The 27,184-nt window shown below is 40.7% G+C and overlaps 2 protein-coding genes and 1 non-coding gene across 3 annotated transcripts in view; 2 read left to right on the forward strand and 1 right to left on the reverse strand.

Moving 5' to 3' along the window:
- The window catches only part of LOC135520414 (Wilms tumor protein 1-interacting protein-like), a 32,221-nt gene extending 27,675 nt beyond the window's left edge, over nucleotides 1-4,546 (forward strand). The window contains 2 exon segments of the mRNA XM_064945969.1: nucleotides 2,150-2,218; nucleotides 3,252-4,546. Of these exon segments, the coding sequence (XP_064802041.1) occupies nucleotides 2,150-2,218; nucleotides 3,252-3,395 (213 nt within the window). The 3' untranslated portion in view covers nucleotides 3,396-4,546.
- An 860-nt stretch (nucleotides 4,547-5,406) lies between these two features.
- Nucleotides 5,407-5,479, reverse strand: trnar-acg (transfer RNA arginine (anticodon ACG)). Its single transcript has one exon. It is a non-coding gene; the product is annotated as a tRNA-Arg (tRNA).
- An 81-nt stretch (nucleotides 5,480-5,560) lies between these two features.
- On the forward strand, nucleotides 5,561-21,353 carry LOC135520415 (phosphatidylinositol-3-phosphatase SAC1-B). The gene is made up of 18 exons (XM_064945970.1): nucleotides 5,561-5,771; nucleotides 6,341-6,438; nucleotides 7,348-7,422; nucleotides 7,581-7,708; nucleotides 8,421-8,570; nucleotides 11,601-11,660; nucleotides 11,777-11,810; nucleotides 12,476-12,577; nucleotides 14,837-15,009; nucleotides 15,170-15,318; nucleotides 15,499-15,597; nucleotides 15,737-15,875; nucleotides 16,846-16,915; nucleotides 17,091-17,163; nucleotides 17,645-17,738; nucleotides 17,856-17,948; nucleotides 18,083-18,140; nucleotides 18,404-21,353. Exons 1-18 carry the CDS (start codon nucleotides 5,653-5,655, stop codon nucleotides 18,538-18,540), a joined length of 1,851 nt encoding a protein of 616 aa, XP_064802042.1. The 5' UTR covers nucleotides 5,561-5,652; the 3' UTR covers nucleotides 18,541-21,353.
- The last annotated feature ends 5,831 nt before the right edge of the window (nucleotides 21,354-27,184 follow it).

Genomic DNA, 27,184 nt, shown 5'->3' on the forward strand with positions numbered 1-27,184 from the left:
TGCAGGCACTGCACCCTAATGCCTCACTCTGTGCATGACTGTTACACTAAACGTTATCCCTCCCTCTTAAAAAAATGTCCAAAATTAGAGTTGACTCTACAGGAATGTGGCCCCTCCTCACTGAGGCTATAAGGGTAGAATTCAGAGCTGGGGGGGCAGTTTGTGTTGGTGCGTGCATGTACTTTGTCATGAAAAAGGCCAGATAAATTCATGCCTACTAGCAAGTGGTTTGTAGGACCACTACAGTACAAGGGGGAGAGTTTAGAATAGGTGTTATTTAATGTGTATAACTGGTTTTAAATGAGTTGATAGATAGTTGAAAGTCTTCCATGTACCCTCCTGCTGAGTGTGTCTGGCTGATGTAGAATATAAGAAGTCAGTTGGCTGAATAGTTAATTCTATCATAATGTCATTTCTGACCAGCCTTACTTCATTTTCACATAACAATGGTATATAACCACATGACCATGATGAATAGATTGTGTGATGACAGTAATAATTAGTGAAAGTCTAATATATACGGAACATTCCAGCTGTAGTACCTGCCCTCTGAAGCTGTCGCAGGCTGAACCCAGACTGTCTGTCAGAAGCTGACTGTTGGTTTAGCCTTGGTCTTTGACACTTGGCTGTTTTCTCAGGTGAAGGTTAACAGTACTGTTCAGAATGCTGGTATTGGCCAAAGGACAAGTTTCTACACAACTACCATCTTGCCAATCTTGGCCTATTTGTAGGCCTATTTCAAATGCTGTAGTTTGTAAAGGTTGGAGGAAAAAGGACATATATGGATGTCAGGACAAAGCCTAATTAGCTTGCCTGCTGGTTGATATATCATCAGTAATTAGCTTACTGTACCTGTTAGCAATCACGGCTAACTATTGCCGAAAAATAATCAGGTTAAATGAAAAGGCAATGGACAGAGTCATATAACGCAAAGGGATATTTTTATCCATGGATGCTCAGCATTAAAAAAACAAATGTACTGTAGGCTATCTAAGGATCTCAGCATCTCAATACTGTAGGTCGTTATCAATGAAACGTCACAATAAGGTGCAGAGCGTTTGATTTGTCTGTTGGGGGGCAAGGAGGGTAGCCTCATGATATCTCTCAATATTGGCCACCATTAATTGGATATTTGAGTGATCTAAAATATAAGTGAATTATACCTTACAGGAATGAGAGGTAGCAGAAGGGCTCATTTGCCTATGTTCTGTTAGCTGATAATGTTTACTTTGCAAGCTACCAGTTAGCTAACACGAACCCTTTTCAACAGCTAGCTACATGCCAAATGGATAGGCTATCCTCACGAATCTGAAAATACATGATCAATTGATATTTCTTTATCATGAGAAACATGCAGTTACTTACTGTATAACTCTGATGATAGAGCTAAATGTGGAATAATCTGAAATGTGTAGTTCTCACTATACTCTTCAAGGTGATGATATTAATACCAAATTGTTATAACATTTATTTAACAATCCATTAAACACACCATGTACAGTAGTTGTCAATGCTTTTAGTGGAGCTGGGTGACTCCTTGCCCCCCAGCAGGCGAATCAAAATGTTCTCAACTAGCCTACCTGGTTAAATAAAGGTGAAATAAAAAACGCTCTGAACCTTATTGTGACGTTTTACTGATAACGACCTATGGAATCCCATTTGAATAGGATCTCTTTGGTTACAGGACTCTGATTGGCTGATGCATTTCCCACTGTCACCTGCACCTGCAGAAGATGAGAAGTGCTCTGAATTGAATGCACTCTGTTACTGCCAACAACAAAACATCTTTGCTGATAACTACTGAGGAAAAATGTACATACTATGACTGTGATAAGTGGTTGTCACAGACATAGAATCATTTAATTGGATCTCTATGGTCTCAACTATCTTAAGATGCACTACCTGTCAATCGCTCTGGATCAGAGAGGCTGCTAAATGTCTACATTTTTTAAATAGAATTTTAAAAGTCCACTGTTCACTGAACCTGTCACATGTTTTCCCCACACCTGACATTGGCCGCAGGAAAAATTGGAGAGTTGTCCTGGCCATGCATGCCATGTTTAACTGCTTTAAATGAACCAATCCAGCCTATACTGATAGCTACTCGGGTTCAGTGGACACTGAAAAGGCTGTCTGTTCCTCTCCACAGGGCTCTGATGAAACCATCCGAGTGGTATCCATGGATAAAGACTACCACGTGGAGTGCTATCACTGTGAAGTGGGTAAACATTAAGATACAAATTCCCTTTTCTATTTCCTTGATGTTTTCCCTATTTCCTTGTAGAGACTGGATGTTCTGTGTTGTTGGTGACAAGACTAAATGTTAAAGTTGTCATCTTAGTAAGTATATCCACTATAAAATGCCTCATTATTTCTCCACATGAATATGCTTAAATACCAGGGATTAGATCCTATACCATATGTCAGCCTTCTCATCATATCAAGAACTCCATATTTCAGTCATCATTTAGTCTTTTAAAATAAACGTTAGAGAGATTTGGTTATGGCCTCTGAGATTAGTCGTCATAAAGTAAACCGAAATTTAAAGGAAAAACACAGTGTCAGGAGAATAGTCTCACTTCGTTTGGTCACATATTCTGGAAAGCTATTTACTGCACACAGATCATAGACAAGGTGGTCCCAGTACTTAATTACAGTCTTGGTCCTAATTGCGAGCTAGAAAGAGGAGCTCAAGCACATGTTAATTTGCTTCGCTCGTCAACACTGTCTGATTCTCCTCAAGTGCCTTTTCTCCTGACTCCCGCCTCAACAGCATTTGATTGACATATGGCGTTCTGAGAGCACTTGAAAACAAACAGCAGTGAGCCGTGTGGAGACGAGAGCTTTTGAGGATCTGTCTCTCTGAATTGCTCCACTGTGGAAGCCAGTTAAACAATTGCCCTTCTCAACTGCCCTTCTCATAGTCTGTCAAGCCTGCTGGGCAATTCAAGGGGATTTAAGAATCTTATCAAGTTATTTCACCTTTGACAAGGTTTTGTTCTCAAATATGTTTACATTGGGGGATAGAATGGCCCACAATTCACCTTGCTGTCATAGATAGCTATACCTCTGGGATATAGACAAATGTGTATTTTAAACCAGCGTTTTGAATGCAAATTTTGCCGTTCAGATCCCATAGAATCGGGTAGATGGAATCACAATCACCTTTTGGGGTAATGTTCAAGTGTTATTAGATTTATTTTATAGTCTTTTCCCTTTTATATTCCTCATCCCTCTGTGTTGGTCTGTAGGACTGTCAGATGGAGCTGAACGACGAGGAGGGGCACCGCTGCTACCCGCTGGACGGCCACCTCCTCTGCCACGCCTGCCACCTGAAGCACATCGAGCCGGGCTGCGCCTCGCCCACCGCTGCCTCCTACCAGCACCAGTTCTAGTTTTAGGATCTAGTGCATGGTGCCACCAGGTGGCCCTCTGAACTAACTGCCAATAACCAACCACAACCAATCGGCCCAAAAAAATCTGTCTATAATGGTTTGGATGATAATGTGTGCCTTTACTGTACATCGCTGATGTAAGTTAGGTCTGTTAGGGTTAATTGTGCTATTTGTTGATTGATTGATTGATTGATTGATTGCATGTGTGGGCGTGTGCTTGTAAATGACCTGTTATTATTTTTTATGTAAAAATCAATTTCTCTATTGAAGACATTGTTTATTAGTTGTAAAGTGTTGAACTTTCATCTGACACGAATGTTAATAATCTGGAAATAACCAACTTTTTATTTTAAATATATATATATATATATATATTTAAATACCAATGGCAAAGCACAGTTATATTTTAATGACTTATATTTAATGTGCTTATGTGTAAATATCTTGATCTTAATTTTCCCCTTTGTGTCCCACCAATTTCAGTTGCTCAGTTTGAATCAATGTATTTGTAGATACTGATACAGTAGAAATAGTTTGCGTGGCTTAATAGAGAAATTGCCCAGTTTTGTTGTATGTCTCCGTGTGTGGGTTATGAAGGTGTGTCCATTACATTTTATACTAGAAATACATGAATTGCTCATTTTAGCTAATATGCAGGCAGTGTCTAGAAAGTCAAAGTTAGCAATTTAATACACAAACTGTACATGGTCCTTTATTATTCCATTTCAATGGGAATCATGTTGTATTAGTATTACATTTCTATTGTTAAATGAAACCCTGGATGTTCTGTTCCCAACACTGATAATGGGCTAATATTCCCACTGTCCTCTGTCACACACCACCCCTAGCATATACTTTCTATTGCATTATTAACCCAAATATGGCATTTATGTTATGTCCGGGTCAACAATGTTTCCAAAATAGATAACTAGTTTATTCTATTCCAATAAACCCCCGAATGCCCTGAACCCATTTTGTTTTGCAGTGATAAAAAAGTGACTCTAAATGATAGTTTTAGTAGGCTTAGTCTATCATATTTCAGGATTTATTATACAGTATTTATGCTTGTTTAAAACAATTCCCATGATCATTAATCATTTGTATTCCGGTGGCTTACTATATTTAAAAATGATTTGAGAGATGTCCATAAGGAAAAATATATATATATATATATATATATATATATATATATATATATATATATATATATAAATAAATAAATAAATGCATTATAATAGCCTGTCAAATTGTCTGTCTCTTCTTCATGAACAAGTAGCCTATATACAACAAAAGCTTTTGCACACCTGTAGTGGGGTATATCTTTACACGGGTATTTAGGATAATCCAAATAAATGTAGGCCTAAAGGGGCAATCAGCAGTTGCAACGAAAACAAAGCCCTCTCCACCACTGTTTCAGTAAAAAAATAATGATGGATTGGGCTGGAGAAATGTAATTCCTATCCATAGACAAAGCTATGGATGCAAAATTCGTTTTTTCCATGTTTTGAGGTTATACAGTGTTTATTCACATTTACTTTTTTTAAAACATTGCGTAAAACAAGCTTATATATTTTGGTTCTGATGGGGTACGACAGTTAAAATACATTTATGAGGCATTTATAAATTATATCCTTCAATAATCAAGGGGTACAGAGCATTAATGTATGGATATAACAGCTGCTGATTGTCATTTTAAGGCTATTGGGACACAAAAACATATGAATACAAAAGTTTGATCAACTGTAATATGAGCAGTAACGTCAGACCAGACAGCGCTGTTTTTTTCAACCAACTCGCGGCAGTGCAGAATCAAATATGCAGTAGCCCATTGGCGAGGACCGAAAGGTCCGAATTAGAGGATCCGAGTCAGCCAAGAGTCGAACTCAATCAAACAACTCATGATAGCATTGAAACAAAGAATAAAGTCTTCCTTCATCATGACAGCAAAACAACCAATAGCTTAATCTTCGTAGAATAAAAAGACCAGAGAAGATCCGGAAAGAAAAAAGGACGAGCTAGCCAGGAGTCGAACCTAGAATCTTCTGATCCGTAGTCAGACGCGTTATCCATTGCGCCACTAGCCCGCTGAAAATGCTATGGGAACCGTTGCCTTATAAAGTTATCATGATCTGAAATAAGGATTCGTAGAGTAATAGTGCGATTACTAAACTGTAACTTTGATCAAATAATGTGTTTGTATGTACTACATAATAAGTAGCTGTCTGTACTTTATCATAGTTTGCAACTACGACGCTAAATGTCTGACCCTGGACGCGTATACCGGTCCAGCCATAATATACAATGTGCGCATTCATTGGCACGTCACTATGTCAGACCTACTCTAAAGATGGCGACCGCCTACGAGAAATTCAACCTGTAAGTCTTGAAAATATATATAGTTTTCAGTCTTTTATTTTCAGAAGCTAGCTAGTACAACTTTTCTGAAAAAAATTGCCATATTCTGATGAGAGAAAATTGCCGTAGGTGTACGTCTAGAGCTAGCTAGCAGATTATAAGCTATTTAGCGAACGTTCAACTGCAATTACAGGCTGCAGTCATTCGTATGTGGGATTTGTTTCAATTTACAGTATTGTAGATAGTTTACAGTTATGTCACTGATGTGTAGTTGTGTTGTCCGTAACAGTACTTATTTAGCCATCTGCCTTTCGATTTAATTGAGTGGTAGAATTCAATCGATCTTGTTGATGAAGCAGCTAGCTAGCTAAAACATAGAGTTAGCTTAGCTGTTAACGTTAGTTAGCCCATTGAGGCAGCTAGTATGTGTGAGCTAGCTTGTGGTGACGTTAGCCACTATGTTGAGCTTTGCCAAATCAAGCCAATGGTTTGTTTCCCTTTGTATAAGGCGGGATTCACCATACCAGATGTTCGTCTACCAAGGTCACTAATTTTGTATCTCTCTCCGCTGTGTCCAATCTCCCCCATAGGCACACTACCCCAGAGAAGTTTTACATTGAGGCATGTGATGACGGCTCCAATGATGTATTGTCCATTGACAGGGTGTCCACAGAAATGATCCTCACCGGTATGTTGAGTAGGCTGTGTTTTAATTTATTTTGATTTTTTAAATTTTTTTTCCTTTATTTAACCAGGCAAGTCAGTTAAGAACACATTCTTATTTTCAATGACGGCCTGGGAGCAGTGGGTTAACTGCCTGTTCAGTGGCAGAACGACAGATTTGTACCTTGTCAGCTCGGGGGTTTGAACTCGCAACCTTCCGGTTACTAGTCCAATGCTCTAGCCACTAGGCTACCCTGCCGTTTGTGCACGTTCATCATGACATGATGACCAAAGTCCACATTAAATTTTATTTAACTAGGCATGTCAGGTAAGAACAAATTCTTATTTACAATGGCGGCCTACCAAAAGGCCTCCTGTGGGGATGAGATTAAAATGACATTTAATACAAATATAAGCCAAAACACACATCACGACGAGAGAGTCAACACTATGTAAAGAGAGACCTAAGATGACACACAGCATGGTAGCAACACGGTAGCAGCACAAAGCAGGGTACAAACATTGTTGGGAACAGACAACCGCACGAAGGGCAAGAAGGTAGAGAAAACAATATACCATGCAAAGCAGCCACAACTGTCAGTAAGTGTCCATGATTGAGTCTTTGAATGAAGAGATTAAGATAACTGTCCAGTTTGAGTGTTTGTTGCAGCTTGTTCCAGTCGCTAGCTGCTGCGAACTGAAAAGATGAGCAAATGGTGGTTTGTGATCATAAAGGCAATGAAAAAATGATGTGGCTCAGTTGGTAGATCACTATACTTGCAACAGCAGAGTTGTAGGTTTGATCCCCATGGGAGACCAGTACAAAAAAAAAATATATGCACTCATAAGTAGCTCTGGATAAGCATGTCTGCTAAATGACTAAAATGTTGTTGTTTTTTAATTAAAAAATGATTATTTGTCTTTGTCTCTCTAGTGAGGAAGGACATTCCTCCCCATGCGGTCACCAGGCCAATATGTGGGATCATGGGAACTATCCGTCTGGTGGCAGGTAGGTTCAATCTTGCACTCTTTCAACGTGAGTCAGTTCAGACTCTCCAGTAAAATTATCCACTGAGAAGACTTTACCTGTGCATTACACACAAATGTTCTCAACAGGGTGAGTGTTTACTTTAGCGACACCTGTTCTCCTCTGCCTACCCTCCACAGGCACGTACCTCATCGTTATCACAAAGAAGAAGAAGGTGGGTGACCTGTTGGGCCATGCCGTGTGGAAGGCTATGGACTTTGACGTTATCTCTTACAAGAAGACTGTGCTGCACCTGACAGACAACCAGGTAGGAAGGTGTGAGTTGGGGCCCCAGTGCCAGCCCACAAGCACCCAAGCTCAACATGACTGGATGTTTCAGGCCAAGAAGAGAGTGTTTCACAATGATTCCTTGTTAATGACAGTGGGTTGTTTTGATGTGGATGTTGACCAATCAAAAAGCCTAGCCTGATACTCTGGGTTATTTGCTAGCGGCAGAAGTCACTTTCCTTCACTACTGTATGTGACCAATAGGAAAGCAGCATATTGGACAGAGAATGCTAGGCGTCTGCGCTTACATAGATGCCCTGTGTTGAATTGGCTATGGAGCCGGTCAACGACAGCCAGTGTGTCTGTAGACAGTCGAGTGTATGTGAAGGGCAAAGCTGTCTATCAGTCAGAGAACGAGACCCCTTCTCACAGACAGAACAAGTACTGCTTTCAGACTCTATCATCATCATGTAGCTGTTACAAGAACACTCTGTTCTGTCCCAAGTCTAGACAAGTGTTTCTCTATTAGTGGGCATCTCTATGTTGGATTCAAGTTGAATTACTGTTGGAGGAAATGTTATTTATAGTATTTCAGTTTAGATTCCTTGTATATATTATTTTAGAAATATCGTGGTCATCTGATACTTTCTGCTTTCCTTCTTCAACCTGCCTCCTGACCTCTCACCTTTGACCTCTTTGCTTTCCTTGTTCAACCTGCCTCCTGACCCATCTTTAACCTCTGACCCCATCAGATGCAGGACAACAAAGCCTTCCTGTCCATGATCAACAGTGTTCTGCTCACAGACGGCTTCTACTTTGCTACAGACTACGACCTGACCCACACTCTGCAGAGACTTGCAAACACCAGTCCTGAGTTCCAGGAGATGAGTCTGCTGGAAAGGGTGAGAGAATGAGGGGATGGATATACAGTGGGGCAAAAAGTATTTAGTCAACCACCAATTGTGCAAGTTCTCCCACTTAAAACGATGAGAGGCTTGTAATTTTCATCATAGGTACACTTCAACTATGACAGACAAAATGAAGAAAACAAAAATTATGGTGGAAAAAAAAATTATGGTGGAAAATAAGTATTTGGTCACCCACAACCAGCAAGATTTCTGGCTCGCACAGACCTGTAACTTCTTCTTTAAGAGGCTCCTCTGTCCTCCACTCGTTACCTGTATTAATGGCACCTGTTTGAACTTGTTATCAGTATAAAAGACACCTGTCCACAACCTCAAACAGTCACACTCCAAACTCCACTATGGCCAAGACCAAAGAGCTGTCAAAGGACACCAGAAACACAATTGTAGACCTGCACCAGGCTGGGAAGACTGAATCTGCAATAGGTAAGCAGCTTGGTTTGAAGAAATCAACTGTGGGAGCAATTATTAGGACATGGAAGACATACAAGACCACTGATAATCTCCCTCGATCTGGGGCTCCACGCAAGATCTCACCCCGTGGGGTCAACATGATCACAAGAACGGTGAGCCAAAACCACATGGGGGGACCTAGTGAATGACCTGCAGAGAGCTGGAACCAAAGTAACAAAGCCTATCATCAGCAAGGGCATTGAAGATGAAACGTGGCTGGGTCTTTCAGCATGACAATGATCCCAAACACACCGCCGGGCAACGGAGTGGCTTCGTAAGAAGCATTTCAAGGTCCTGGAGTGGCCTAGCCAGTCTCCAGATCTCAACCCCATAGAAAATCTTTGGAGGGAGTTGAAAGTCTGTGTTGCCCAGCAACAGCCCCAAAACATCACTGCTCTAGAGGAGATCTACATGGAGGAATGGGCCAAAATACCAGCAACAGTGTGTGAAAACCTTGTGAAGACTGACAGAAAACGTTTGACCTCTGAAATTGCCAACAAAAGGTATATAATAAAGTATTATGAAACTTTTGTTATTGACAAAATACTTATTTTCCACCATAATTTGCAAATAAATTCATAAAAAATCCTACAATGTGATTTTCTGGATTTTTTTTCTCATTTGTCTGTCATAGTTGAAGTATACCTATGATGAAAATTACATGCCTCTCGTCGTTTTAAGTGGGAGAACTTGCACAATTGGTGGCTAACTAAATACTTTTTTGCCCCACTGTGTGTGTGTGTGTGTGTGTGTATATATATATTACACTCAGTTGAAGTTGGAAGTTTACATACACCTTACCCAAATACATTTTAAACTCAGTTTTTCACAACTCCTGGCATTTAATCCAAGTAAAAATTCTGTTTTAGGTCAGTTACGATCACCACTTTATTTTAAGAATGTGAAATGTCAGAATAATAGAGTGATTTATTTCAGATTTTATTTCTTTCATCACATCCCCAGTGGGTCAGAAGTTTACATACACTCAATTAGTATTTGATAGAATTGCCTTTAAATTGTTTAACTTGGGTCAAACGTTGCGAGTAGCTTTCCACAAGCTTCCCACAATCAGTTGGGTGAATTTCATCCCATTCCTCCTGACAGAGCTGGTGTAACTGAGTCAGGTTTGTAGGCCTCCTTGTTCACACACACTTTTTCAGTTGTGCCCACAAATTTTATATGGGATTGAGGTCAGGGCTTTGTGATGGCCACTCTAATACCTTGACTTTGTTGTCCTTAAGCCATTTTGTCACAACTTTGCAAGTATGCTTGGGGTCATTGTCCATTTGGAAGACCCATTTCTGACCAAGCTTTAACTTCGACTGATGTCTTGATGTTGCTTCCAATATCCACATAATTTTCCTACCTCATGATGCCATCTATTTTGTGAAGTGCACCAGTCCCTCCTGCAGCAATGCACCCCCACAACATGATGCTGCCACCCCAGTGCTTCGCGGTTGGGATGGTGTTCTTCGGCTTGCAAGCCTCCCCCTATCTTCCTCCAAACATAACGATGGTCGTAATGGCCAAACAGTTATAATTTGTTTCATTCAACCAGAGGACATTTCTGCAAAAAGTACAATCTTTGTCCCCATGTGCAGTTGCAAACCGTAGTCTGTCTTTATTATAGTGGTTTTGGAGCAGTGGCTTCTTCCTTGCTGAGCGGTGATTCAGGTTATGTCTATAGGACTCGTATTACTGTGGATATAGGTACTTTTGTACCCGTTTCCTCCAGCATCTTGACAAGGTCCTTTGCTGTTGTTCTGGGATTGATTTGCACTTTTCGCACCAAATTACGTTCATCTCTAGTGTACAGAACGCGTCTCCTTCCTGAGCAGTATGACGGCTGCGTGGTCCCATGGTGTTTATACTTGCGTACTATTGTTTGTACAGATGAACGTGGTACCTTCAGGCGTTTGGATATTGCTCCCAAGGGTGAACCAGACTTGTCGAGGTCTACAATTTTCTTTCTGAGGTCTTGGCTGATTTCTTTTGATTTTCCCATGATGTCAAACAAAGGCACTGAGTTTGAAGGTAGGCCTTGAAATACATCCACAGGTACACCTCCAACTGGCTCAAATGATGTCAATTAGCCTATCAGAAGCTTCTAAAGCAATGACATCACTTTCTGGAATTCTCCAAGCTGTTTAAAGGCACAGTCAACTCAGTGTATGTAAACTTCTGACCCACTGGAATTGTGATACAGTGAAATAATCTGTCTGTAAACAATTATTGGAAAAAATACTTGTTTCCTGCACAAAGTAGATGTCTTACCTGACTTGCCAAAACTTTAGTTTCTTAACAAGAAATTCATGGAGTGGTTGAAAAAAACGAGTTTTAATGACTCCAACCTAAGTTTATGTAAACTTCTGACTTCAACTGTATGAGGGAGGAAAATAATGTAAAAACATGTATCCATTTGGAGATAGTCATGAAAACACGAGTAATGTGTTTGTACGTGTGTCCTGTCCAGATGCAGGCATTTCCTATGCAGGGCATGTGGAAACAAGTTGAATGGTATGATAAAGATGTGTTGTTTTCTTGCCCTCATTTTAGGCGGATCAGCGGTTTGTGTGGAATGGTCACCTGTTGAGAGAATTCATGCCACAGCCAGAGGTAAGGACAGAGCTGACACATGTTAAAACCACTTGTGGTAAATATAAAATGAATATGTTCCAGTACAGATCTTATGATCTTTCTAAACTGCATTGTCTCTGTTCTTCTCTTGACAGCTGCACAGGTTTGCTTTCCCAGTTGTCCACGGCTGTATCCTTTCAGTTTTTTTTTATTTGTTACAAACTCCAGATGAAGACTTTTCCCTCCTTTTCAATTCTCATAAACAGGAAGACCTCATTACCACTTCCTGTAAGACAACAGATATTACCCATGTGAGATATGTCATTCACGGGGCGGTTGTTTAGAGTGAATGAACTGTTAAAAAGCATTGCAGTTTAAACCCTGTAATCTGTCATTGGTTGGAAATCTACCCTCTGTGATGGGAGCACACTAGATCTCATGGTCATTTTTACGTTCATTTTTTCCATGAGGTTTGGCGGTCTGAGTGACCGGATGTAAAGCCCATTTCTCTGGATTAGTCTTGTCATTCTTTTCCCTGAGAAAAACTTAAACTGTTTGACAGACCATGAATATCAATAGAAGTTAACTTGCGGTTTTCTCCTTTAGCCACAAGGGGGAGCTAGAGATTCATACGTCGCATTATATAATTGGGAAATTAGGGATATTGTATTCACAGACAATGAATGGAAAGTGGATCCATTGACATATTGTGATGGAGCCCACATTTCTAAGCATCACAGCAGGCCCAATTCCAAAACATTTTCTGAAAAGGAGGCAGAGAAAGGTTGAATTCAGGAGGTAAAGTTAGGCTTTAAAGGTTAAGACCGTGTTACCCCTAACTATGTGTTGTCCAGTCATCATTATGAAGTCCTGCTGCATCAATGGGAAGATCTTTGACTGGAACATCATCTCCAGGCGGAGCTGCTTCAGGGCTGGAGTACGTTACTACGTCAGAGGTGACTGACTCCACATCCACCAGCACGTCTAACTGGAGCTTTCTGACTAGAGCAGGGCTGACGGACAATCTTTTCCACAGTGGACCGGTGTGGGTGCAGGGGGTTTTGTTCCAGCCAAACAGTAATACATACAGTACAAAGTTTGGACACGTTTACTCTTTCAAGGGGTTTTCCTTATTGTAGAATAATAGTGAAGACATCAAAACTATGAAATAACACACATGGAGTCATGTAACCAAAAAAGTGTTAAATAAATTCAAAATATATTTTAGATTCTTCAAAGTAGCCACCCTTTGCCTTGATGACAGCTTTGCACGCTCTTGGAATTTTCTCAACCAGCTTCAAGAGGAATGCTTTTCCAACAGTCTTGAAGGAGTTCCCACATGCTGAGCACTTGTTGGGTGCTTTTCCTTCACTCTGCGGTCCAACTCATCTCAATTGGGTTGAGGTCGGGTGATTGTGGAGGCCAGGTCATCTGATGCAGCACTCCATCACTCTCCTTCTTGGTCGAATAGCCCTTACACAGCCTGGAGGTGTGTGTTGGGTCATTGTCCTGTTGAAAAACAAATTATAGTCCCACTAAGCGCAAACCAGATGGGATGGCGTATCGCTGTAGAATGCTGTGGTAGCCATGCTGGTTAAGTGTGCCTTGAATTCTAATTAAATCACAGACCATGTCACCAGCAAAGCACCATCCATGCTTCATGGTGGGAACCACGCATACGGAGATCATCCATTCACCTACTCTGCGTCTCACAAAGACAGCGGTTGGAACCAAAAATCTCAAATTTGGACTCATCAGACCAAAGGACAGATTTCCACCGGTCTAATGTCCATTGCTTGTGTTTCTTGGCTCAAGCATGTCTCCTTCTTATTGACGTCTTTTAGTAGTGGTTTCTTTGTAGCAATTCGACCATGAAGGCCTGATTCACCCGGTGTCCTCTGAACAGTTTATGTTGAGATGTGTCTGTTACTTGAACTCTGAAGTATTTATTTGGGCTGCAATTTCTGAGGCTGTTAACTCTAATGAATTCATCCTCTGCAGCAGAGGTAACTCTGGGTCTTCCTTACCTTCCTTATTTTCCTTACCTGTGGCGGTCCTCTTGAGAGCCAGTTTCATCATAGCAATTTTCCGTATTGACTGCCCTTCATGTCTTAAAGTAATGATGGACTGTTGTTTCTCTTTGCTTAACTGAGCTGTTCTTGCCATAATATGGACTTGGTCTTTTACCAAAGGGCTATCTTCTGTATACCACCCCTACTTTGTCACAACACAACCGATTGGCTCTTTTAAGAAGGAAAGAAATTCCGCAAATTAACTTTCAACAAGGCACACCTGTTATTTGAAATGCTTTCCAGGTGATGAATCTGGTTGAGAGAATGACATGGTTGTGCAAAGCTGTCAAAGTACATTTTTGTTGTTTGCAGGGATGTTCTGAACGTTTTACTATGGTTCCCTGAAAGTTTTCTTGTTAGGTTTTATTAACGTTCTGAGCAAATATTTCAATAGGGCTTTTAACACTGCTAGCTTAGTTTGGGTTAACTGTTTTGTGCACAGATGCGACACATGGAAATTCATATGCTTAGGCATTAATCATTCAAACTTTTTTATATTTTTTATTGTGGCATGGCGTCAGTGAGATTCAAACCTATGCTCTTCTGTTCTCGATCCATGGAATTAGTCCACTGCGCCACCAGGATGGAGCTAGCATGCCATATATTTTTCTAACAAATACAAAATTGTTCATTTGAGTTTAGAATTAGAATTATTCCCAGTGTCAAACCACTTGGAGAACATTCCTAGAACATTACACACATTGAAAGTCAATGTAACCATGTTTGAACTTTTAGTAAATGTTCTGTTCAGGTAATGAAATACCAAGTAAATAACATTATATATATATATATATATATATATATATATATATATCTTAAATGTGCTGAGAATGTTCCAAAACAATGAACTATCCTGCACCATTCCCAGATAGTGGGAAGATCTTTTGCTAAATAACCATAGGACATCCACACTCTCGCTAAGCTCTAAGAAACAAATGGTTCTCAGAATGTTATATGCTAACTGGGTCTTCAATCAATATTTTGATTAGTGGAATCAGGTTTTTTACAGCTGGGTTGGAACAAAACCCTGCACACACTCCAGCCCTTTGCAGATAATATTGGCCTGTCCACTTCATTATATTTTTACTGTCAAACACTCCTCACTCAGACGGATCATTACATAATGTCTATTTGGTCCATCAGGCATTGACTCAGAGGGTCATGCAGCTAACTTTGTGGAGACAGAGCAGATTGTCCAGTACAGCGGGGGCAAGGCCTCATTCGTACAGACCCGAGGCTCCATCCCCTTCTACTGGTCCCAAAGACCCAACCTCAAGTACAAACCAAAACCTCAGATCAGTAAAACCATCAACCATGTAAGCTACCTGTTAAAATATTCATATCATTTTTCATATTCAATGTTTAAATGTAAAAACATGTTAATGTACAGTACAAGTCATTTAATTACAGTAGAGGTGTGATATTGAGTATTACTATACTGAAGTCTTTCCTACCTTTATTGTCCTGCTTTCACAGCTGGATGGCTTCCAAAGGCATTTTGACTCGCAGATCATCATTTATGGAAAGCAAGTGATTTTAAATCTGATCGACCAGAAAGGCTCAGAGAAACAATTGGAACAGGCCTTTGACAAAATGGTGTCCAGCTTGGGCAACGGCATGGTCAAGTAAGGACTATAGCTTTTCCCCATCATTCATTCTGATCCCACTATGCCCGTCTTCTTCGAACGTCATTCATGTATATATTTTTTTTAGGGGTGAACATTCTGTCTAAAGCCATGGAACTCCAAATAATCCCTTAAAGAAAATGATTGAATTGGATTTTACATACCTTTCTGCACCTCTAGGTACATAGCGTTTGACTTCCACAAGGAATGCAGTCGGATGAGGTGGCATCGCCTGCAGATCTTAGTCGATATGGTGACAGAGATGCAGGACGAGTATGGGTAAGTATTTAGTCTGCATGGCCGGTGAGATGAGTTTGTGTCCTTTGTGTTCATCTCTGTCTGTGGTTTGCTGATTTGTTTTGGGACAAATGTTATTGTAAAATCAAATAGGAATCAAATTGTTTGATTGGTTGGTCAGGTACTTCCTGGTTGATGTGGATGGGAACGTTCTGGTGCAACAGGAAGGGATGTTCCGCAGTAACTGTATGGACTGTCTGGACCGTACCAACGTCATCCAGAGTCTGCTGGCACGACGCTCACTGCAGTCACAGCTGGAGGTGGGAACCGCCAACCAGACATGTCCAATATATAGACACTCCCACTAGTTCTAGACACTTCTACCACATCCATCTTAACCACAGGTGTCAAACTCATTCCACGGAGGGCCAAGTGGCAGCGGGTTCTCTAATCACTTGTACTTGATTGATGAATTTAGGTCACTGATTAGTAATGAATTCCCTTCACCTGGTTGTCTAGGTCTTAATTGAAAGGAAGAACCAAAAACCAGCAGACACTAGGCTGTCCATGGAATGAGTTTCACATTCCTGATCTATACACTTTCACCACATCTAGACTCACTCTCTCTGTGTCTTTGACATAATGAGTAATGTCATGTTCCTCCGTGTTCTACCTCAGGAGTTTTAGTTTTACTGTTCAATAAAGGTGTAGACCTCGCCTCCCCTTTTACATTCTGTAAAAACAATGGTAAAAATCTTAATGGAAACTACATTTTATGAGGAGCCTGTCCATTTTAACCTAATATAGACCTTTTGACTTGACAAAGTCATATGTTTCACAACTTACATTACCTTGACTCACTTCACCCATATTTGCAAATGAGCAACAAACAGACATAACAGAGATGGGGAAAACCCAAACTCTATGTTGAAGGCCTCTGACTAAAGCTGCTGTCTCTGTGGACTTTGACTGTGGGCTGTTTAGTTATCTGACCCTGTGTGGGCTGTGAAAAGGTCAGGTCTCATCTCACCCAGGTACAATAAATACTTGAGGTACCATTGTGTTTTTTATTAAGCTGTTTTAGCACTGTGGGTTAAACTGTCATTGAAACATCTATTAATAGTGTAGTAAGGCTGCTAGTTGACCCACAGGGTGACGAAGGTGAAGTTTCATCAAGGTCTTTCGGGTAAACAACAGTGCCCAATGTGACGGCGACCATCTTGGTTCCGCCTTGCCCCCCTGTAGTCAGGCCACTGCAGTATCTCACCACACATCTTTGTTTATCTGCAGCGACTGGGAGTTCTCCACATGGGCCAGAGGATTGAAGATCAGACCGACTTCGAGAAGATCTACAAAAATGGTGATCCTCAGAAATCTACACACTTTCCTACCCCTCTGCCAGCACGAGCACAGCATTGTCTTCCTTATGAAATTATTCCAACACTTTGGTTTAACATGATTGAAATCCTCCCCTTTTTCCACTGACTAAATCTGTTTTTTTCTCTTTCTCCCTCTCTCTCCCTTGCTCGCTGCAGCGTGGGCAGACAATGCCAATGCGTGTGCCAAGCAGTATGCTGGCACAGGGGCCTTGAAGACAGACTTCACAAGGTGAGAGAGAAGGGCTCACGTGCTTCTTGCTATTCTGGTGATTAGCAAACTAAGGCACAGGACTAGCTCTCTTCATAGAAACTCACTCCATTCCATCAGGAAGTCAATGAGTTCACCTGGCTGTAGGAGGATATTATGGATTCCAATAGAACTTGTCCATTATACAATGACGGAGAGCTAGTTGTCTTTCTGCTGGCACAGTACCATCCCACTGTCAGTAACACCCTACACCCTTGAAGTTGGCCATGCATTATTGTCTATGAACTACATCAAAACATCGTACTGGTTTTGCTGATGAGTATTGAATGGACTGGTGCCCTAAGAACAGGGATGTTCTGCTTGTGATTTTTGTGATAACCAGGAAGACAACTCAAGTGTGCTCAATGAAAGGGTGGAGGATGATGATGATGATGATGATTATTTGTAGTTTGTGTGAGAGATGATTATGACAGGGATGACTGAAGCGTTGCTCATGTCTCAGAACAGGGAAGAGGACACAATGGGGGCTGGTGATGGACGGCTGGAACTCCATGATCAGATACTACAAGAACAACTTCTCAGACGGCTTCAGACAGGTGTGTCTAGTGTGCGTGTGCGCCAGTTATTAGTCATGTTTTTGTAAATCCTTGACGTGTGTGTGTGTGTGTGTGTGTGTGGTAACTGATAATTGAGACATCTCTCCTGATCATCAGGACTCTATTGATCTGTTCCTGGGTAACTATGCCATTGATGAGGCAGACATGACCACACCCCTTCACGAGACCAAAGACTGGAAGTTCCTCACGGTGAGATCTGATTGGCTAGGCTTGATCAGTGCTATGTATACTGATTGGCTACAATATGTGTTGGTTTCCGTCACAAGCGGTAGATTGAGATTCCGTTATCTTATTTAACTCCTGTTTCCCCTCTCCCCCTCTAGTTGCCCATTATCATGGTTGTGGCATTCTCCATGTGTATCATCTGCCTCCTCATGGCTGGTAAGACAGCAGTGGACTCCCTTGTCAATTCTGCATTGAATCCTAATAGGATTTTTGTTTGAAAATTCTAGTTACACCTGCACTGATCCCAAGTTAAGATTTGGTCCATAAACACATTTTGCAGTACTTCATTTTACAATACTGTTTCTACTTGTACTAAACTGGTATTAACTCAGCAAGTATGTGCTATCAATGGGAACTTTTTCGGTACTTAGTTATTACCCGTAATGACCCTCAGTGTCGTCGTCCCCCCTCCCCCCCAGGTGACACGTGGACGGAGACCCTGGCGTATGTGCTGTTCTGGGGCACAGCCAGCTTCGTGACGGCTGGCGTCATCCTCTTCAACGGTCGGGAGTTTGTAGACTCGCCCAAGCTGGTCCAGAAGGAGAAGATGGACTGAATGTGTGCGTGTGGAAAGCAGCTACGCCCCACAGACTTCTCCTCTTCATCCCACTCTTCTTCATCATCGTTCCCTCAGCATCAGCGGGCCTGGAGCCTGTACTGATTACTGAGCCAACGGCATGAGGAAGAGGAGGGTGAGGGTGGGGTGAGAGAAAGGCCAGGTGTATGATGTAGGGCTGTGAAGCATACAGGGACTCGCTCTGCACTGGCCTGCTGCTGTCCACACCACTAGCACATTGTTTGTGCTGGGGAAGATCCCTAACCTTGTCCATAGACTGACTGTATAAGCTGAAAACTGTCTGATTTTATGATACAATACCCCACTACGGTAACACAGTTACCCCTCTGCACGGAATGCATATGAACAGACACTGGCACTGCTGTTGTTGCCATAGCAACCTTGACACGGGAACTACTTTTTCAAAAATCTTGCCTTTTTTGTCGTTGTTTTTGTTCTAGCTACATCATGTCATATTTTCTGTGTTGGTTGCCATATTGTTTGTGTCATTGCCCCTGAAGGGTCGATCTGAACGTGGTGTCTTAGTGTGATAGCCACTGGCACCCAATATGTCAGCTGTCTGACGGCCCAGCCCAAGCCATGATCCCAAAACTAGCTCACTAATAGTCATGGAGAGAACGTGCTAGCTGGCAAGTGATTGGGGAGAGAATTTTCTAGCTGGCCAACAGTCAGCTAGAGAATGTGCTAGCTGGCCAATGGTTGTTGAGAGAATGTTCTAGCTGGCCAATAGTTGGGGAGAGAATGGGCTGAACTGTTTCAATAGGGAACTTTAGTTATGGTGTCCCACCACCATTAATGCCATTGTAACTGGCCATACTATTCTCAATCACTGCACTTCTGAGTGCACAGACAGACCCTCAAAGGGTTTCACATGAGGATTCCTCTGAGATGTGACGAGAGGAATGTTTGTCTGTCTGGCTGTCTAGTCTTCCCAGGGATGGAATGCTTCATGAAACAGCTGGAAAGACAAATCCTCATTAGTTTCTGACAACTAAAAGGTGTGAGAGAGCATCAAACTATATACTATAGTGAGTAGCATCTGTCTTTGACCAGTAGACTGCGAGGCCCAGACCTAGGCTAATGATGAAGCATGGATTTAAAGGTCCAAATGCAGCCATTTTTATTTCAATATCAAATCATTTCTGGGTAACCGCTAAGTACCTTACTGTTATTGTTTTCAATTAAAATGGTTGAAAAGAAAATAATTGGCTGGGAATGGTTTTAGGGGAGGGGTAAACTGAACTAGCTGTTATTGGCAGAGAGGTTTGGAAATCTTTCTTATTCATTTATTAACTAATTTTTACCGTCGGGTGATGTCACCAGGCAGGTCAAAACTCCATCCCACCAAAACAGGCTGAAATTTCAGGCGGTCTTTTCTAACACTAGAAGAGCATTATTATTTCACAGTGTTATTCCAACCTGGTAATATATATTAATCATGGGAAAATATAGTTTTTGACTGAACTGGGCATTTAAACGAACCAAAGTCTCATGGGGCATTGGGGATTTTAAATGCCACTTGTCCCCCATGACAATTTCTTTGTTTTAGTGTGTCTCTGGATGCGAATGTGAACTGTTGCTCTCTCTTACACAATCTTTCTCTATATTATTTATCCTTTGATTATTGGCTGTTCTGTAGCACTAGCCCCAAGTCAAATTATGCTGCCTTACCACAGGTAAGAGAAGGGGTGTTTAGTAGCAGGATTGGGGCCAATTCCATATCAATTCAATTCAGGAAGTAAAATCCAATTCACAATTGTATTCATATTGAAAAGCATTGAGAACATGTTTAATTGGAATAGGAATTTCAGTTGACTTCCTGAATTGAAATGAAATTGAGCCCAACCCTGGTGTATAGTGTACATAATCATTACAGGATCACACTTACCTTACCTGCTGCCAGAGTGGCACCTGCTGATCTGAGAATGTTAAAGTATGTCATATTAAATTGATTATATTGCCGCTTATGTGTCTTCCCACTTCAACTGTAGTGGTACAAAACGACAATGAGAGAGTACGTAGGTCCTATAACTTTAAATGTAGTGGTCCAATAATACATTGGGGTATGGTTACTATGATGAAGCATAAGTTGGTTATTATGCTTCTCAAAGCTACATATTGAAATGGCTCATTTGCTGTAGCTATAACCCTCGGTATACATAGGATGCCATGCAAATGAACAACAGTACATTCCGCTGTGCATTATCAGCCATAAGCCTATCGAATACAAGAATCAGCCAGCATAGTGTCTCTTGCTGATCTGTGTTTTTAAACAGATGATTTAGGTGCCATGTTAACCTAGATACAATTCCATATAATGACAAAGCATTGTATGCTTGTAAGAATGATGTGCTATTTAAGCTGAGTCATGTTTGAGCGGTTTTAGACATATTTTTGGTTTGACTGCTTTACCAATGAAAATGGGTTGCTACTGTTGGCTTAATGCAGTAATAAGAAAACAAGCTGGACCAGTTTTAATTGTTTTCTAGGCCTATATTATTGTCACTTGTTTTGTTTATCAGATGATTTATTTTGGGGGTGTTATTTTCCAGGATTTTAATTTGTTATTGTGTTTTTTTGTCACTTAAAACATTGTGTCCAAGAATGTGTAATAAATGTGTCAGTCATTCTGTTCCATTTCCTAATATTGTTCTATTGAAATGGTTATTTTACACAAAATGTAGCATATTTATTGTCCATAGTGTTTTCTGGTTTAGTTAAGTTTTAAGTGACAATATGGAAAATACTATTGGTACTGTAATAAAAATCATTTTCCTTTAGGGGGTAGTTTATGAATGTGTGTAGCAGTCTATTTGAGCAAGTGTATTCTTTATTAGATAATGGTTAATCATTGTCTGATTTCTTTTCAGAAAACAACAGAACTGCCCTTAACTATTTTCTTGGAAGTTTTTCCCTAGGTGACATAGTGCCACAAAGTGGTACCCACCCTTACTAGTGCTGGTACACAACAAAAAGTAGTTTAATTTTTGAACAAAATGTTCATACTTTAGTTTGAGGATGTGCATATACAGCCTGCTCTTGGTGTTATTCCCTCCATCTATGATGCACTGAGGCACAGTATGTCAGTATGTTGATTTTATTAGGATTAGCTGACCCCATGACGAAAGCTAGTCTACCTGGGGTCTGACACTTAATAAAAAAAGACATTAGACATTAAGAAACATTGACAAGTAGACATTAGAGACATTTAAAATACCCGAAAGGTAACATTTAACAGTCAATTTTCATATTGAGTGATCAATCTCAATAGAATGTTCTCTTGAATTTTAACGTGCTTTTCCCTTGAAATGTCAACCAACTATCACAAATCTTCTTTTTTTTTAAATGGTGTCCGCCACACAATTTAGTTTTCATTGCATTTCAAAGGCAGTAGACTATACTTTTTCGTGTGACTGTTACAAATGTTGAATAAGTCATTTGTATATTTCACAATATGTGATACTGTGTTGCAGAGTCAATAGTGTTTCGGCGTTGCCGTCATTGTAGTATAATTAAACGTAGACAGCGAAAATGATTTTGCCATTAGCAGGACCGCAGATATTGAGAAGAGTGAGATGCAAGACATCGCTCTCACACAGTCACAGTATCTGCATGTGCACAGGTTCCCTTCGCAGCGTGGAGGGTTAAGCCTTGCGTTTCAACACTCTCTTTGAGTTGTTGCGGAAATTGACCCACTATGCCGTTTATTTTTCTGCATCTATGTCACATTGCTGAGACTAACTTTAATGTATAATGTTTTATCTGCTGAGGAGTAGGATAGCAGATGTAACAGATATACCAGCCACCTCACCCTTCTCTTTATCCAAGCTGTGATAAACAGACACAGATGCTCTCTCCGTAACGTTAACAGAACGCCTGTGTAACGTTACTGGAATTCTAGCTAGCTCACAGTGTCATTTGCTCCCGCCTGCCGAGCACCTGCCCTTGCCGTAACGTTAAACTGCTAGATCGCAGAGTGCGGCAGGCGGGGGCGAAGGACACTCCCGTTGTATTAGCTAGCTAGCTGCTGGTGTCGCCCCCGCTGTGTACCTGTGTTAAAACAGCCATCTGGAGCGTCTGAGCAGTTGGCTTCTGAGCCCTCACCCGCTGATTCTCCTTTGGTCTGACACACTACAATATGTATTTTAGCCCAAACAACTACCTCTTTCCCTACTGTATTTAATTTATTTATTTATTTTTGCTCCTTTGCACCCCATTATTTTTATTTCTACTTTGCACATTCTTCCATTGCAAATCTACCATTCCAGTGTTTTACTTGCTATATTGTATTTACTTTGCCACCATGGCCTTTTTTTGCCTTTACCTCCCTTATCTCACCTCATTTGCTCACATCGTATATAGACTTGTTTATACTGTATTATTGACTGTATGTTTGTTTTACTCCATGTGTAACTCTGTGTCTTTGTATGTGTCGAACTGCTTTGCTTTATCTTGGCCAGGTCGCAATTGTAAATGAGAACTTGTTCTCAACTTGCCTACCTGGTTAAATGAAGGTGAAAAAAAAATAAAAAATCCATAGCTTGTGCCAGTACATTTCCATAGCTTGTGTCAATACATTTCCATAGATTGTGTCAGTACATTTCCATAGCTTGTGTCAATACATTTCCATAGCTTGTGTCAGTACATTTCCATAGCTTGTGTCAGTACATTTCCATAGCTTGTGCCAGGACATTTCCATAGCTTGTGTCAGTACATTTCCATAGCTTGTGCCAGGACATTTCCATAGCTTGTGTCAGTACATTTCCATAGCTTGTGTCAGTACATTTCCATAGCTTGTGTCAATACATTTCCATAGCTTGTGCCAGGACATTTCCATAGCTTGTGCCAGGACATTTCCATAGCTTGTGCCAGGACATTTCCATAGCTTGTGCCAGGACATTTCCATAGCTTGTGCCAGGACATTTCCATAGCTTGTGTCAGTACATTTCCATAGCTTGTGTCAGTACATTTCCATAGCTTGTGCCAGGACATTTCCATAGCTTGTGTCAGGACATTTCCATAGCTTGTGTCAGTACATTTCTGATATTGCTGATAGTCACATTGTTGACACATCATCACAAAATAGTACTGAATGCTTTTATTTCCATACAGATATTGAAACAGACTACAGATATTACAAATTTAACTACTCAATCTCATATACACAAAATTAATTTCTACTGAAAAGGTGGACCTTGGTGGTCCTGCTTATTGGAAGTATGGAACTATTACTGGCTATTGAGATTTGGGAGAGAACACTTTCCTGTTTATATTACCCTTTGGATTGTTCCACAAAAAGAGTGACTTTTGGGTAGTGTTATTTCGTCAAAAAAACATTTCACCTAATATTATCATTCTGTCATAAGGAGCACACATTCACATTCCCTATTCAAGAGGTAAATTAATTTTAAAAATGGCAATTAAAGTAACAGGGTTGACAATTTTATCTTAAATCAGCCATAACCCCCTGAAAGCTCAACAAAAAAAACTTGAAACATTTCTAGCCCATCTATGCTCGAAGTGTTATGCTCAACGCTAACAGTTTTCTACCACAAAACAAGAGGAAAAAAACCATAGAACCAGCTTATAATCATTTTTTATTGAACCTTTATTTAACTACACAAGACAGTTAAGAACAAATTTTTATTTACAATGACGGCCTACACTGGCCAAACCCGGATGACACTGGTCCAACTGTGCACCGCCCTATGGGACTCCCAATCACAGCCAGTTGTGATACAGCCTGGATTTGAACCAGTGTGTCTGTAGTGACACCTCTAGCACTGAGATGCAAACTTTTTTAACAAATCAAAAACTTAAAAATTGGGCGTGTAAAATTATTCAGCCCCCTTAAGTTAATACTTTGTAGCGCCACCTTTTGCTGCGATTACAGCTGTAAGTCACTTGGGGTATGTCTCTATTAGTTTTGCACATCGAGAGACTGACATTTTTTCCCATTCCTCCTTGCAAAACAGCTCGAGCTCAGTGAGGTTGGATGGAGAGCATTTGTGAACAGCAGTTTTCAGTTCTTTCCACAGATTCTCGATTGGATTCAGGTCTGGACTTTGACTTGGCCATTCTAACACCTGGATATGTTTATTTTTGAACCATTCCATTGTAGATTTTGCTTTATGTTTTGGATCATTGTCTTGTTGGAAGACAAATCTCCGTCCCAGTCTCAGGTCTTTTGCAGACTCCATCAGGTTTTCTTCCAGAATGGTCCTGTATTTGGCTCCATCCATCTTCCCATCAATTTTAACCATCTTCCCTGTCCCTGCTGAAGAAAAGCAGGCCCAAACCATGATGCTGCCACCACCATGTTTGACAGTGGAGATGGTGTGTTCAGGGTGATGAGCTGTGTTGCTTTTACACCAAACATAACGTTTTGCATTGTTGCCAAAAGTTCAATTTTGGTTTCATCTGACCAGAGCACCTTCTTCCACATGTTTGGTGTGTCTCCCAGGTGGCTTGTGGCAAACTTTAAACAACACTTTTTATGGATATCTTTAAGAAATGGCTTTCTTCTTGCCACTCTTCCATAAAGGCCAGATTTGTGCAATACACGACTGATTGTTGTCCTATGGACAGAGTCTCCCACCTCAGCTGTAGATCTCTGCAGTTCATCCAGAGTGATCATAGGCCTCTTGGCTGCATCTCTGATCAGTCTTCTCCTTGTATGAGCTGAAAGTTTAGAGGGACGGCCAGGTCTTGGTAGATTTGCAGTGGTCTGATACTCCTTCCATTTCAATATTATCGCTTGCATAGTGCTCCTTGGGATGTTTAAAGCTTGGGAAATCTTTTTGTATCCAAATCCGGCTTTAAACTTCTTCACAACAGTATCTTGGACCTGCCTGGTGTGTTCCTTGTTCTTCATGATGCTCTCTGCGCTTTTAACGGACCTCTGAGACTATCACAGTGAAGGTGCATTTATACGGAGACTTGATTACACACAGGTGGATTGTATTTATCATCATTAGTCATTTAGGTCAACATTGTATCATTCAGAGATCCTCACTGAACTTCTGGAGAGAGTTTGCTGCACTGAAAGTAAAGGGGCTGAATAATTTTGCACGCCCAATTTTTAAGTTTTTGATTTGTTAAAAAAGTTTGAAATATCCAATAAATGTCATTCCACTTCATGATTGTGTCCCACTTGTTGTTGATTCTTCACAAAAAATACACTTTTATATCTTTATGTTTGAAGCCTGAAATGTGGCAGAAGGTCGCAAAGTTCAAGGGGGCTGAATACTTTCGCAAGGCACTGTATATGTCAGAAAAACACGTCAAAATATAGTGTTTTGGCTCCTTAGCGAATCTTTATTCATATAGAAAATAGGATACATTACATTTTCTATGTGGTTTGTATTAAAGGGCACTTCATTTAACATAGCAGGCTTTAAAATGTCTACTTAAAATATCAAAGAAATGCAAAAGGCACTCTATTTGAAGAACGACCCCGTTATATTCAGCCCTAAACCTCAGCTCACTAGGCTGAAGACAAAACTACATTCCAGTCTTTGACAGAGAAAAAAAAGTGCTTAACTTCAGACAAACACACTATTTAATGCAGGTGGTTCTCGGATGGCCCATGTCTATCCCATAGAAATAAAATCTCATGCTATACTGGACAAAAATCTAAACGCAACATGTAAAGTGTTGGTCCCATGTTTCATGAGCTGAAATAAACAATCCCAGATATTTTCCATATGCACAAAAAGCTTATTTCTCTCAAATGTTGTGCTCAAATTTGTTTACATCACTATTAGTGAGAATTTCTCCTTTGCCAATATAATCCACCCACCTGACAGGTGTGGCATATCAATAAACTGATTAAACAGCATGATCATTACACAGGTGGACCTTGTGCTGGGGACAATAAAATGCCACTCTAAAATGTGCAGTTTTGTCTTACAACACAATGTCACAGATGTCTCAAGTTTTGAGGGAGCATGAAATTGGTATGCTGCTTGCAGGAATGTCCACCAAAGTTGTTGCCAGAGAATTTAATGTCCATTTCTCTACCAGAAGCTGCATCCAATGTCGTTTTATAGAATTTGGCACGTAGGTTCAATGGGCCTCACAACCGCAGACCACTTGTAACCACGCCAGCTGAGGACCTCCACATCCGGCTTTTTCACTTGCGGGATCGTCTGAGGCGGTGCTGAGGAGTATTTCTGTCTGTAATAAAGCCATATTGTGGGGAAAAACTCATTCTGATTTGCTGGGCCTGGTTCTCCAATGAGTGGGCCTGTCTCCCAAGTCGTGAGCCTATACCCTCCCAGGCCCACCCATGGCTGTGTCCTTGCCCAGTCATATGAAATCCATAGATTAGAGCCTAATTTATTTACTTCAATTGACTGGTTTCCTTATATGAACTGTAACTCAGTAAAATCATTGAAATTGTTGCATGTTGCGTTTATATTTTTGTGGTCTATACATTTAATGGTATTATAAAGTACATAGCTTGTCAAACCAAACACTTGAAAAAAATCCAGATTTCATAACATTGAAATGTGTCATCCTTGCTGGCTACTAGCAAGTTGGACTGAATTAAATGCCTGGTTTGCAACAGGCTGGCTGCTGTAAGTGTATCTTGTTCACTAATACCAATGGTTCAAATGTC

Source organism: Oncorhynchus masou, chromosome 29 (genome assembly GCF_036934945.1).
Source record: "Oncorhynchus masou masou isolate Uvic2021 chromosome 29, UVic_Omas_1.1, whole genome shotgun sequence".
In the NCBI taxonomy this organism is placed as follows: domain Eukaryota; kingdom Metazoa; phylum Chordata; class Actinopteri; order Salmoniformes; family Salmonidae; genus Oncorhynchus; species Oncorhynchus masou.

Bases quoted from the DNA above. Each gene is read 5' to 3' on its own strand.
- LOC135520415 (XM_064945970.1), top strand. From the start codon at position 5,653: ATGTCTGACCCTGGACGCGTATACCGGTCCAGCCATAATATACAATGT. The intron at 17,164-17,644 runs GTGAGAGAGAAG...CTCATGTCTCAG, and splicing joins TTGAAGACAGACTTCACAAG to AACAGGGAAGAGGACACAAT. The intron at 18,141-18,403 runs GTAAGACAGCAG...CCTCCCCCCCAG, and splicing joins CATCTGCCTCCTCATGGCTG to GTGACACGTGGACGGAGACC.